The 12296-nt window shown below is 31.0% G+C and overlaps 1 protein-coding gene across 1 annotated transcript; it reads left to right on the forward strand.

The window, feature by feature from the left end:
* The first annotated feature begins 10130 nt into the window (after positions 1 to 10130).
* LOC147514184 (fasciclin-like arabinogalactan protein 10) lies at positions 10131 to 12191 on the forward strand. The gene has a single exon (XM_086597623.1). The coding sequence runs from the start codon at positions 10660 to 10662 to the stop codon at positions 11938 to 11940; it is 1281 nt and encodes a 426-aa protein (XP_086453749.1). The 5' UTR covers positions 10131 to 10659; the 3' UTR covers positions 11941 to 12191.
* Positions 12192 to 12296: the final 105 nt, after the last annotated feature.

The raw sequence follows: 12296 nt of genomic DNA on the forward strand, positions 1-12296 counted from the left end.
TATAATAGTTATGTATATTTGCAAATATTTTTCAGAATAATTAATATAACAACACCCATTCATAGATAATTTTTGAATATTCCACATAGTGAGAACACCCGTTCATAAATCATCTTTGAATATTTCACATAGTGAGTCATGCATAATTTAAATAATAATTAATGGGAAATCGGGAACTGGATAATCTTCGATGATCCCACATAGTAAATCAAACATAATTTATTTTTTATGTCATGTTTGCAAATACACTACATATGAATTAGTAGAAGTTGGTATTACACACCACATTGAATAATTAAAAGGAAATCGGAAACTGGATTCAAATACATAATAGAGCTCAAAAAGTGATTAACGGGAAATCGAAAACTTTATGCAAATGCAATAAACTAAACTCAAAAAATAATTAACTAGAAATCGGAAACTGGGTGCAATTGCATTAAACTGACGTCAGATAAGAGATAACGGGAAATTAGAAATTGGATACAAATTCCTTAAAAATAATTAACGGGAAATCGGAAATGGTATGCAAATACATCAAACAAACCTCATATAATAATTAATGGGAAACCGGAAACTGGATGCAATTCAAATGCATTGAATTAAACTCAAAAAATAATTAACAGAAAATAAAAAACCGAATGCAACTGCATTGAACTAACCTCATAGAATAATTAGTCGGAAATCGGAAACTAAATACAAATACATTGAAATAATCTCAAAGAATAATTAACGGGAAATCAGAAACCGGATATAATTGCATCGAACTAACCTCAAAGCATAAATAATCAGAAACTAAATTCAAATGCATTGAACTAACCTTAAAGAGTTATTAACGGGAAATCGGAAACTAAATCCAAATGCAATGAACTAAACTCAAAGACTAATTAATGAAACATTGTAAAATGGATGAAACTGCACTGAACTAATCTAAATGAATAATTAATAGGAAATTATAAATTTGATGTAACTACATTGAACTAACCTTAAAAATAATTAACTAAAAATCGAAACTTGATGCAAATGCATTGAACTAACCTCAAAGAACAATTAACATAAAATCGAAAATTGGATGCAACTGCATTGAACTAACCTCAAAGAATAATTAACGGAAAACTAAAAATTGGATGCAACCAGATTAAACTAAAATCAGATATTAATTAATGGGAAATCAAAATGGATACAAATGCATTGAAATAGCCTAAAAAAATAGTTAAACTGGAAATCGAGTAGGATGTAACCGCGATCGTCTTCGACCTCAAAGCATAAATGTCCCGCTTTTTAGCCTTCTCACATGAATAATTAGGAACCCAAAACGAAAGTGAGTTTATAAAAATAGAGTCTTACATGTATGCAAACCGTATAGAAATTGTAAATTATCGAACTAACCTAGATAAACAATTAACGGGAAATCAGAAACTAAATGCAGATGTATTGAACTAACCTCAAAGAGTAATTAATAGGAGATTGGAACCTGGATGCAAATGCAATAAACTAATCTCAAATACTAATTAACGAAACATCGAAAACTGGATACAACTGTATTAAATTAACCTTAATGAATAACTAACGGAAAATCATAAAGTGGATGAAATTGCACTGAACTAACCTCAAATAATAATTAACGGGAAATCGGAAACTTGATGCAACTGCATTGAACTAACCTCAAAGAATAATTAATGAGAATTTGGAAACTAGATGCAACGTACCTACATTAAACTAACCTCAAAGAATAATTAATGGAAAATCGAAACTTGATACAAATGCATTGAACTAATAACCCTAAAACATATCTGTATTATATGTAGGAGGAATAAATATCTTGACAAATATAGTTTTACATTTTAAGTAGTGTTTATCATAATTCTTTTATTGTGATTTGGAATGTCTTGCTATTCAAGTAACTTCAATATTATTTTCGCCACATTAGGCATTCTCACAAAACTTCAATCAAACTTCTATTGTTAAACCTAACAATAAAAAGAAGTCGATGAGTTTTATCAAGGTTTGATGCTTACTTTTTATAGAGCTATGCATAGTGGTGCAAGAAATTTAAATGAGTAATTAATATAATTTTCATATCTCATAGCTATGTATAGTTGCTAATATTTTTTAGAATAATTTAATATAACGACACCTGCTCAGTAGGACACGCTCATCACGACAAAATCTTTTCAAGTGGAGTAGTGTATTTTTTGAGGATATAGAAACAATCAATCTATTTTAGTGATTTGTACACATTAGTACGTGTGTTTGATGATTTTTGCTAAATCACCATAAATCTAATAAAACTATTATACAAGCTAGATCGAGTTTAAGATAATTTCATTTAAAAATTACAAATTAATATCCTAAACCACAAAGTGAAGATGCTATCTCAATTTGATCACTTAGTTTCCAAATACTTATGCACCATAATCACTGCTCATTAACGTATTTCGGTTTATTTTTAATAAAAATATATTGTAATTTAAAAATTTGCCGCTAAATCACCATAAATCTAATAAAACTATTATACAATATCGAGTTTAAGATAATTCTATTTGAAAATTTTGGATTAATATCCTAAACCACAAAGTGAAGTGGCTATCTTAATTTGATCCCTTAGTTTCCAAGTACTTATGCACCATTATCGCTGCTCATTAATGTATTTCGGTTTATTTTCAATAAAAATATATTCTAATTCGAAAATTTGCCGCTAAATTACCATAAATCTAAGAAAACAATTATACAAACTAGATCGAGTTTAAGATAATTATATTTGAAAATTATGGATTAATATTATAAACCACAAACTGAAGAGGCCATCTCAATTTGATCCCTTAGTTTTCAAGTATTTATGCACCATAATCGCTGCTCATTAACTTCTTTTCGGTTTTTTTCAATAAAAAATATATTTTGATTCGAAAATTTGTGTAAAATATTTTTGTAAAACCTTTTTCAAAGACACAAAATATTTAATATATCCCCTCGATGCCCCAGGTCCAAAATCTAGTCTATATACTAAAGGCAGACTTCTAATTGAGGATTTTCTCTTTCTCCTATGTGGCACTCTAATATGAGAGAGTTAGTTTTTTTTTTCCTATGTGGCACTCTAATATGAAAGATAGTCTTTTCTAATAGACTACAATCTCACATACATAGAACCTCTTAGGAGAGTTTGAGTGTATTTCTAATTATTATATTTGAGAGTTTGAGTGTATTTCCAATTCTTACATATTTGATCAAATAAAAAAAAATGCTAAAAAATAGGTGATTTGTAAAAGGTAATTTCCTATTATGAATCAAACACTTTTAGTGTTCCAATTCTTATATATTTGATCAAATAAAAAAATAAATAGGTAATTTGTAAAATTCCTTATTACAAATCATACAATTTTAGTGTCTATGATAAAACACCGAATTTATTTCAAATATATTCTTAACACGGCCTCAAAACATAGTTAAAAACAATTATACAAAAAATAACATCACAAAATATATAATAGAAAATGAAAAAAAAAAAATAACGGCAAAGCAATAATGACAAATATTTTTAAAAATTGCTAAAAAAATAGGTGATTTGTAAAAAGTAATTTTCTATTACTTAATCAAACACTTTTAGTGTTCCAATTCTTATATATTTGATCAAATAAAAAATTGCTAAAAAAATATGTAATTTGTATAAACTAATTCCTTACTACAAATCATACAATTTTAGTGTCTATGATATAAAACACCTAATTTATTTCAATATATCCTTAACATGGCCTCAAAACATAGTTAAAAACAATTATACAAAAAATAACATCACAAAATATATAATAGAAAATAAAAAAAAAAAAAAAAAAAAAAAAAAAAAAAAAAAAAAAAAAAGCAAAGCAATAATGACAAATATTTTAAAAATATATATAATAATGAATGAAACTAACGTAAAAAAAAAAATAATGGGGAACCGAAAACTGGATGCAAATGTATCGAACTAACCTCAAATAAGATTTAACGGAAAATCGAAACGGATGCAAATGCAAACATTAAACTAATCTTAAAAAGTAATTAATAGAAAATTGGAATATATATGGATACAATTGTATTAAACTAACCTCAAAGAATAATTAACGGAAAATCAAAACTTGGATGCAAATACATCAAACTAACATAAAAAAATAATTGTCGGCAAATCGAAAACTGGATGCAAATGCATTGAGCTAACCCTCAAAGATTAAATTAATAGAAAATCAGCAATTGGATGCAATTGCATTGAATTAACATCAAAGAAAAATTAATTATTAATTGGAAACATGATGCAAATGCGTGGAACTAATATTAAAAAATAATTAATGGGAAATCGGAAACCGGATGGAACCGCGACCAACTAATCTCAAAAATAAACCTGGATGCAAATGCATTGAACTAACCTCAAAAATAATTAATGGTAAATAGGAAACTGGATGCAAATTCATTGAACTAATCTCAAACAATAATTAATGAGAAATCGAAACTATATGCAAATGTAACTTTATCAAATAATAAACGAGAAATCGAAACCGGATGCAAATGCATTAAACTAATCTCACGTAATAATTAATGGGAAATCAAAACCTGGATGCAAATGTATTGAATCGACCTCAAAGAATAATTAATGTGGAATTGGAAATTAGATGCAAATGTATTGAACTAATCAAAAAGAATAATTAACAAGAAATCGAAACCGGATGCAACCGCATTGAATCGATCTCAAAAATAAATAACTGAATTGAAATTGGATGCAAATCAGATTGAACTAACCTCAAAATATAAAATAACGAAAAATCGAAACCGGATGCAAATACATTAAACTAACCTCAAAACATAGTTGGGTTATATATTGTGGGAATGTCTCGTAAGTATAATTTTGCATTTAAAATGATGTTTATCTTATCTCTTCCCGTATGATTGGGAACTCTTTGCTATTCAAGTAGCTACAATATATATGAACTTCACCTTATTAGGCAATCTCACAAAACTTCAATCAAACTTCTATTATTAAACAACAAAATGAAGTTGAAGGGTTTTATTAAAGGTACACGAGTTATTTTTTTTTAATGGAGAATAAGGTTTTCATGTTATAAGAAATTTGGTTGAGTGATCAATATAATATTAATATATAAAAGTTTTGTATATTTACAAATATTTTTCAAAATAATTAATATAACAACACCCGTTCGTAGATAATCTTTGAAGATTCTACATAGTAAGTCATGCATAATTTAAAGAATAATTAATGGGAAATCAGGAACTGGTAATCTTCAATGATCCCACATAGTAAATCAAACATAATTGACTTTTTATGTCATGTTTGCAAGGACACTTCTGGATGGATCGGAAGTTGGTATTATACACCACATTGGATAATTAAAAGGAAATCGAATTGGAAATTGATTCAAATGCATAACCGAGCTCAAAGAGTAATTAACGGAAATTGGAAACTTTATGCAAATGCAATAAACTAAACTAAAAAGTAATAAATTAACTAGAAATTGAAAAATGGGTGCAATTGCATTAAACTAACGCCGATAATAACTAAAGGGAAATTAGAAATTGTATACAAATCCTTGAAAAATATTTAATGGGAAATCGGAAACGGTATGCAAATACATCAAACAAACCTCGATAATAATTAATAGGCCGAGAAATCGAAACCGAATGCAAATACATTGAACTAAACTCAAAAAATAATGAACATAAAATAAAAACCGAATGCAACTGCATTAAACTAACCTCATAGAATAATTGGGTGGAAATCGAAACTAAATGCAAATGCATTGAAATAATCTCAAAAATAATTAACGGAAATCGAAAACCGTGATATAATTACATCGGACTAACTTCAAAGCATAAATAATCGAGACTAGATGCATATGTATTGAACTAACCTTAAAGAGTTATTAACGGAAATCGAAAACTAGATCCAAATGCAATGAACTAATCTCAAAGACTAATTAATCTAAACATTGAAAAATGGATGAAACTACACCTCAACTAACCTAAATGAATAATTATCGGAAATTATAAATGTGATGTAACCGCATTGAACTAACCTCAAAAAATAATTAACGGAAATCAAAAACTTGATACAAATGTATTGAACTAACCTCAAAGAACAGTTAACATAAATTCGGAAATTGGATGCAACTACATTGAACTAACCTCAAAGAATAATTAACAAAAAACCAAAAACTAGATGCAATTGCATTAAACTAAAATAAGATATTAACTAATGAGAAATCATAAATTGGATGCAAATGCATTGAAATATCCTCAAAAAATAGTTAACTGAAAATCGAAAGTCGAATGTAACTGCATCGCACTGACCTAAAAGCATAAATGTCGGTTTTTTTAGCCTTCTCACATGAGTAATTACGAGTAATTAGAAACCTAAAATGAAAGTGAGTTTAAAAAAACAGACTCTTACATGTATGCAAACTATATAGAAATTGTAAACTATCGAACTAACCTAAAAAACAATTAACAAACGAATCGAAAATTGATGCAGATGTATTGAACTAACCTCAAAGAGTAATTAACGAGATTAGAACCGAATGCAAATTCAATAAACTAATCTCAAATACTAATTAACTAAACATAAAAAACTGATGCAACTCAGACCAATTAACCTTAATGAATAAGTAACGGATATCATAAAATGGATGCAATTGCATTGAACTAACCTTAAATAATAATTAATAGGAAATCGAAACTTGATGCAACCGCATTGAACTAACCTCAAAGAATAATTAATGAGAATTTGAAACCGGATGCAACGTCTTACATTAAACTAACCTCAAAGAATAATTAATGAAAAATCATAAACTTGATGCAAATGCATTCAACTAATAACCCTAAAATATATTTGTATTATATGTAGGGGAATAAATGTCTCGACAAATATAGTTTTGCATTTTAAGTAATGTTTATCATACTTCTTTTATTGTGATTGGGAATGCCTTGCTATTCAAGTAGCTTAAATATTATCTTTACCAAATTGGACATTCTCAAAAACTTCAATCAAACTTCTATTGTTAAAACTAACAATGAAAAGAAGTCGATGAGTTTTATCAAAGTTTGATGCTTCCTTTTATAGAGAATGGTGCAAGAAATTTAATTGAGCAATTAATATAATTTTCATATCTCATAGCTATGCATAGTTGTTAATATTTTTAGAATAATTTAATATAACGACACTGCTCAGTAGGACACGCTCATGTGATAAATCTTTTCAAGTGAGAGTGGTGTATTATTTGAGGATATGGAAACAATCAATCTATTTTAGTGATTTGTACACATTAGTACGTAAGCCGAAAGCGGTGATGATTTACCGTTAAATCACCATAAATCTAATAAAACTATTATACAAGCTAGATCGAAGTTTAAGATAATTTATTTGAAAATTACGGATTAATATCCTAAACCATAAAGTGAAGAGGCTATCTCAATTTGATCCCTTAGTTTCCAAGTACTTATACACCATAATCGCCGCTTCGCTATCTCAATTTGATCCCTTAGTTTCTAAGTACTTATGCACCATAATCACGCTTCATTAACGTATTTCTTTTATTTTCAATAAAAATATATTTTGATTCAAAATTTGCCGCTAAATCACCATAAATCTAAAAAAAAAAACTATTATACAAGCTAGATCGAAGTTTAAGATAATTTTATTTGAAAATTATGGATTAATATCCTAAACCATAAAGTGAAGATGCTATCTCAATTTGATCTCTTAATTTCTAAAGACTTATGCACCATAATCACGCCATTAACATATTTCGATTTATTTTCAATAAAAATATATTATGATTCGAAAATTTGTGTGAGACATTTTATAAAGCCTTTTCAGCACACAAAATATTTAATAGATCCCGGGCGTATGCCCGGGTCCAAAAATCTAGTATTCACTATTATGGTGCCTTTATATATTTAGTAGACTTTTACACCTAAAAAAACAAAACAAATTATATATTATAATATTTGGGTTTGTATTTATTTAGTGTAATATAATACTAAATTTTATATATCAAACTCATAATATTCGGTTTCGGTTTGGGTACCCACAAATTTTTTACTATTCGATTTTAACTGGTTCGGTTCTTTATTAGTTCGGTTCTTAAATACCTATTTTCAATGGATCTAACATTTTAGGACCCATAATTGCTATAAACGGGGTTTCAGTTCTGGTTTCGTTTCGGGGTAATCGAATGCACACCCTAACTAGAAGTTTTATCTTTTTGTGTGTTTTTATTTTGGTAATTTGGTTTATTAAATTTGACATATAAACATCCCAATCAGACCTCGAGAAAGTGAGAGAGACGAGAGAACTATGAGATTTGGGTGCGAGAGATGGGATTTGAGGTTTATGGTGGAAGATAAATAGGACAAGACATTGCATGCAAACAATTTTTCTGTGACCCAATGGTCGGTTTGGTAAACTGAAAGTCTAATGAGTGGTCAAGGAGGGGAGACAAAGCAAGCCTCTGATGGTGCGAATCCGTATAGTATGGCCATTTTTGATAGCAAATTACTAATACGTACATTTAATTCATCGTGTAACTTCTCTTAGAGCATTCCCAATGCAAATCAATGTGAGGAGGAATTGAGAGTTTTCACTTTTGAATACTTAAAAACTCTTGCCCAATGCAAAGGTGACAAAGTCGGTGACTTGTAACTAAATCACAACGATTGTAGCGATTGCTTATGAGATTTTCACTGAGTTGTGAGTTTCAAATAGGATGTTTTATTCTGTCTTGTGTGTTTAAAAAAAAAAAAAAAATTTTTTTTTCCTGACCGAAATGTTTCATTTTGTCTCACTTGTTTTTTTTATTTTATTTTTTAACTTCGGACGAGATGTTTTATTCTGTCCGGTGTGTTTTTTTTTTTTTTTTACATTCATACGGAATCAATACATCCCGTCCAAGATTCAAAGTCACCTTTGTATTAGGCACCCTCACATTGTTTTTCACCAAAACGATAGCAAAGATGAAAAATTGAGCCTACGTGGAGGTGAAAAACACTGACTTGCATTGAGAATGCTCTTAAAGTTATCTAAATGCCCCCTCCCCCGAAATAACGCAAGTCACCATGCAACTTCATGACTGCATCCATGCAGAGAAGTGCAATATAATTTATATATACTAACACCTTCATGCGAAAATTTTAGAAAATATTAATAATGGTAAAAAAATATTCCGTACCAACAATTCTATGTATGTTAATTGATTAGTTTGAGTAATATTTTGTTATTCATTCAACCATTTAACTACTAGTAGCTTCAACACAGCATATATTTTTTGTGCAATCGGTTCTAGTATGCTTAAGGCAATCACTTCACTATTGAGATGCTTTAGGTTGGCTTAAATTCCACACTAGATAAAATCTTTTGTGGATCTTAAATATATTGCATCACTTAGAGCATCATCAATGTAGTTGTTATACGTCGTTGCTAATTTGACAGGTAGTACTATTTTTAACAAAAACATCCTCTTGCTATTGCAACAATTGTCAAAATCCAAACGATTTGTGTAAAATTTATAGAAAACAGTTGGGTTTATAAGTCCTAATCCTAGACGGTTAAAGTTTAGCCGTACAAATTTTATTTTTTTAAATAAAATAATCAAATGTATCGCAATTTTGATAATTTGCGTTGAAACACAACTGATTTTTAACAATTTTGGCTAGGCTTTTTTTGCTGATATGTCACAACAAATATAACAAACGATGCACTTACCACTTTAATAACTTAGTAGGCTTTGCACTTGGAGTTTGAGGTGCCTATTTGGGGAGGATATCAGCTGTTGGAATGCGGTGGCACTCAAGGCAGTGGAATTGTGATGCCATGGGTTTGATCACTCCACAGGTGGATGAGTAACTTCAAGTCAGCACCTTGCAGAATCCAATTCCATCATTGGTTTTGAGGGCTGGGTTGGGTCGGGTGGCTTGGGCCAGTCTGATCCACTATTTGATGGAAAATTATTATTTTTTTGTGTTCGATAAGATAGAAAAGATAGCAGTAGGTAGAAAATTTATATTTTCCCTACTTTAGTAGATAACGTTTTCCTATTTCCTCTAGGGAAATTTCTCGCTGGAAAACAACAAATTTATTCCTTTAACTTGTTTTTCTGAAATAAAACTAAAAAAATAATGGATTGAATCAAATTACAATTTTTCAAATTGTTTCACGCGCGACCAAGCACAACTAACAATATTACATTTTTTTGAGTCAATTTTGTTGAGAAAATTTACCATGAGAAAACAAATATCTCTTGAATTATTTTTCCAGCCAATCTTTATTTTTTCCGATCAGTGACCTTGCGCAATATATGAACGAAAAAAAAGTCACAAACTCACAGTTGCAATATCAACTTGTTCCAGCTGTAACATTACCTCCTTTTTGCATGGAGGGTCACATGCCCAAGATTTCTTTTATTATCACATCCTACTCAGTCTTAACCGCATGGTTATCATCACATTCAAAAGTGCTCTACTTTGACTGACCACAGTGTTAATCTTCCAAATTTAACCTCACAGCACACAGACCTTCAAAATCCCCAAGCACATCAGTTTCAATTTAACAATCACTCTCTCTCTCTCATCAATACAGCAATACTCATTCTCAAACCAGCTTTTACTCACTGACCAACAAACACTATGGGTGGTGCATCTCATTTCCTCCCCCTCTTTATCCTCTCACTCTCTCTTCTCTCCACCACATATGCCGCCACAAATACTTTCAACGTTTCCGCCATCCTCTCTGGCTTCCCAGAGTACAGCCTTTACAACAGCTACCTCTCACAAACCAAACTTTCAGATGAAATCAACAGCCGTCAAACAATAACATGTCTAGTCCTAAACAACGCTGCTATGTCTGCTTTAGCAGGTAACCACCCACTTTCAGTTATCAAAAACGCACTGGCCCTTTTAACTCTCCTTGATTATTACGATGGTCAGAAACTTCATGATATCTCCAATGGGACTACACTCACCACCACACTTTACCAAACTACCGGAAATGCCCCTGGAAACCTCGGATTTGTCAACATTACCGATCTTAAAGGTGGTAAAGTCGGCTTCGGCTCAGCAGCTCCTGGATCTAAGCTTGACTCAACTTATTCAAAATCCGTCAAGCAAATCCCATACAGCATTTCAATATTGGAAATCAGCGCGCCGATTATTGCTCCTGGTCTGTTAACAGCTTCTCCATCTGTGGCCAACATTACAGCGTTACTTGATAAAGCCGGTTGCAAAACATTTTCTTCATTAATTGTCAGCTCTGGTGTTCTAAAGATCTATCAATCTGCTGCAGCCAAAGGTTTAACGGTCTTTGCTCCATCAGATGAAGCGTTTAAAGCACCTGGGATACCAGATCTAACCAAATTAACCAATGCTGAAGTTGTAACATTGTTACAATATCATGCACTAGCTGGTTACACACCGATTGGAACGTTAAAGACAACGAAAGATCCAATTAGTACATTAGCTACTAATGGGGCAAGTAAGTACGATTTAACCGTTACAACTGCTGGTGATTCAGTTACGTTAGATACTGGTGTTGACGCTTCAAGGGTTTCTGGTACTGTAATTGATAGTACCCCACTTTGCATTTTCACTGTGGATAGTATTCTTCTTCCTACGGAGTTGTTTGGGAAGTCTCCTTCCCCTGCACCTTCTATGGTTCCAGAAGCATCCCCAAGTCCTTCACCGGTTATTTCTCCTTCACCGGAGATTTCTTCAGCTCCGTCGCCGTTGGGTGCTTCACCACCAGCACCACCGCAGCAGCTTACACCGGAAGGAGCTCCGGCTGGTGAACCGGTAGCTGATTCGGCAAATAGTCAAAAAGCTAATGGGGCTGTGGATTTGAATGCTCCGGCATTGGTCAAAACCACCCTAATGGTTACAGTCTCTGCTGGTATTCTTGCTTGGGTTTTGTGAAGAGCTTGAGGGTTTTTTGGGGTTTTAATTGATTTGTTGTGTTAGTTTTGTTTAATTAAACTATTTTAATTACTGTTTATTAGAGATTTTCAGTTTGTTTAATTGGTTTGGTTGTTGATTTTAATGGCACATTTTAGCAGATACTAGTTGGTTTGTTTTGAAGAGTGTATTGTTCCGTTGGTGTTATTATCCAATGGTGCATGGTTTATGTGTTAGTTCCATAGCAAAGGACCACGTGGTGTTGTTTCAAATGGTTTTATTTGTTGTTGTTTTCTATATTTTTTTTATTAAGTTTTGTTTTAATTACTAAATGATTTATCTCGTGATTGTGGACAGTCACACTGGACAATTTCCAG

This window comes from Coptis chinensis, chromosome 3 (assembly GCF_015680905.1).
Source record: "Coptis chinensis isolate HL-2020 chromosome 3, ASM1568090v1, whole genome shotgun sequence".
In the NCBI taxonomy this organism is placed as follows: domain Eukaryota; kingdom Viridiplantae; phylum Streptophyta; class Magnoliopsida; order Ranunculales; family Ranunculaceae; genus Coptis; species Coptis chinensis.

What these genes read in the sequence shown, in the direction of transcription:
- LOC147514184 (XM_086597623.1), top strand. Translation starts at nt 10,660, where the DNA reads ATGGGTGGTGCATCTCATTTCCTCCCCCTCTTTATCCTCTCACTCTCT.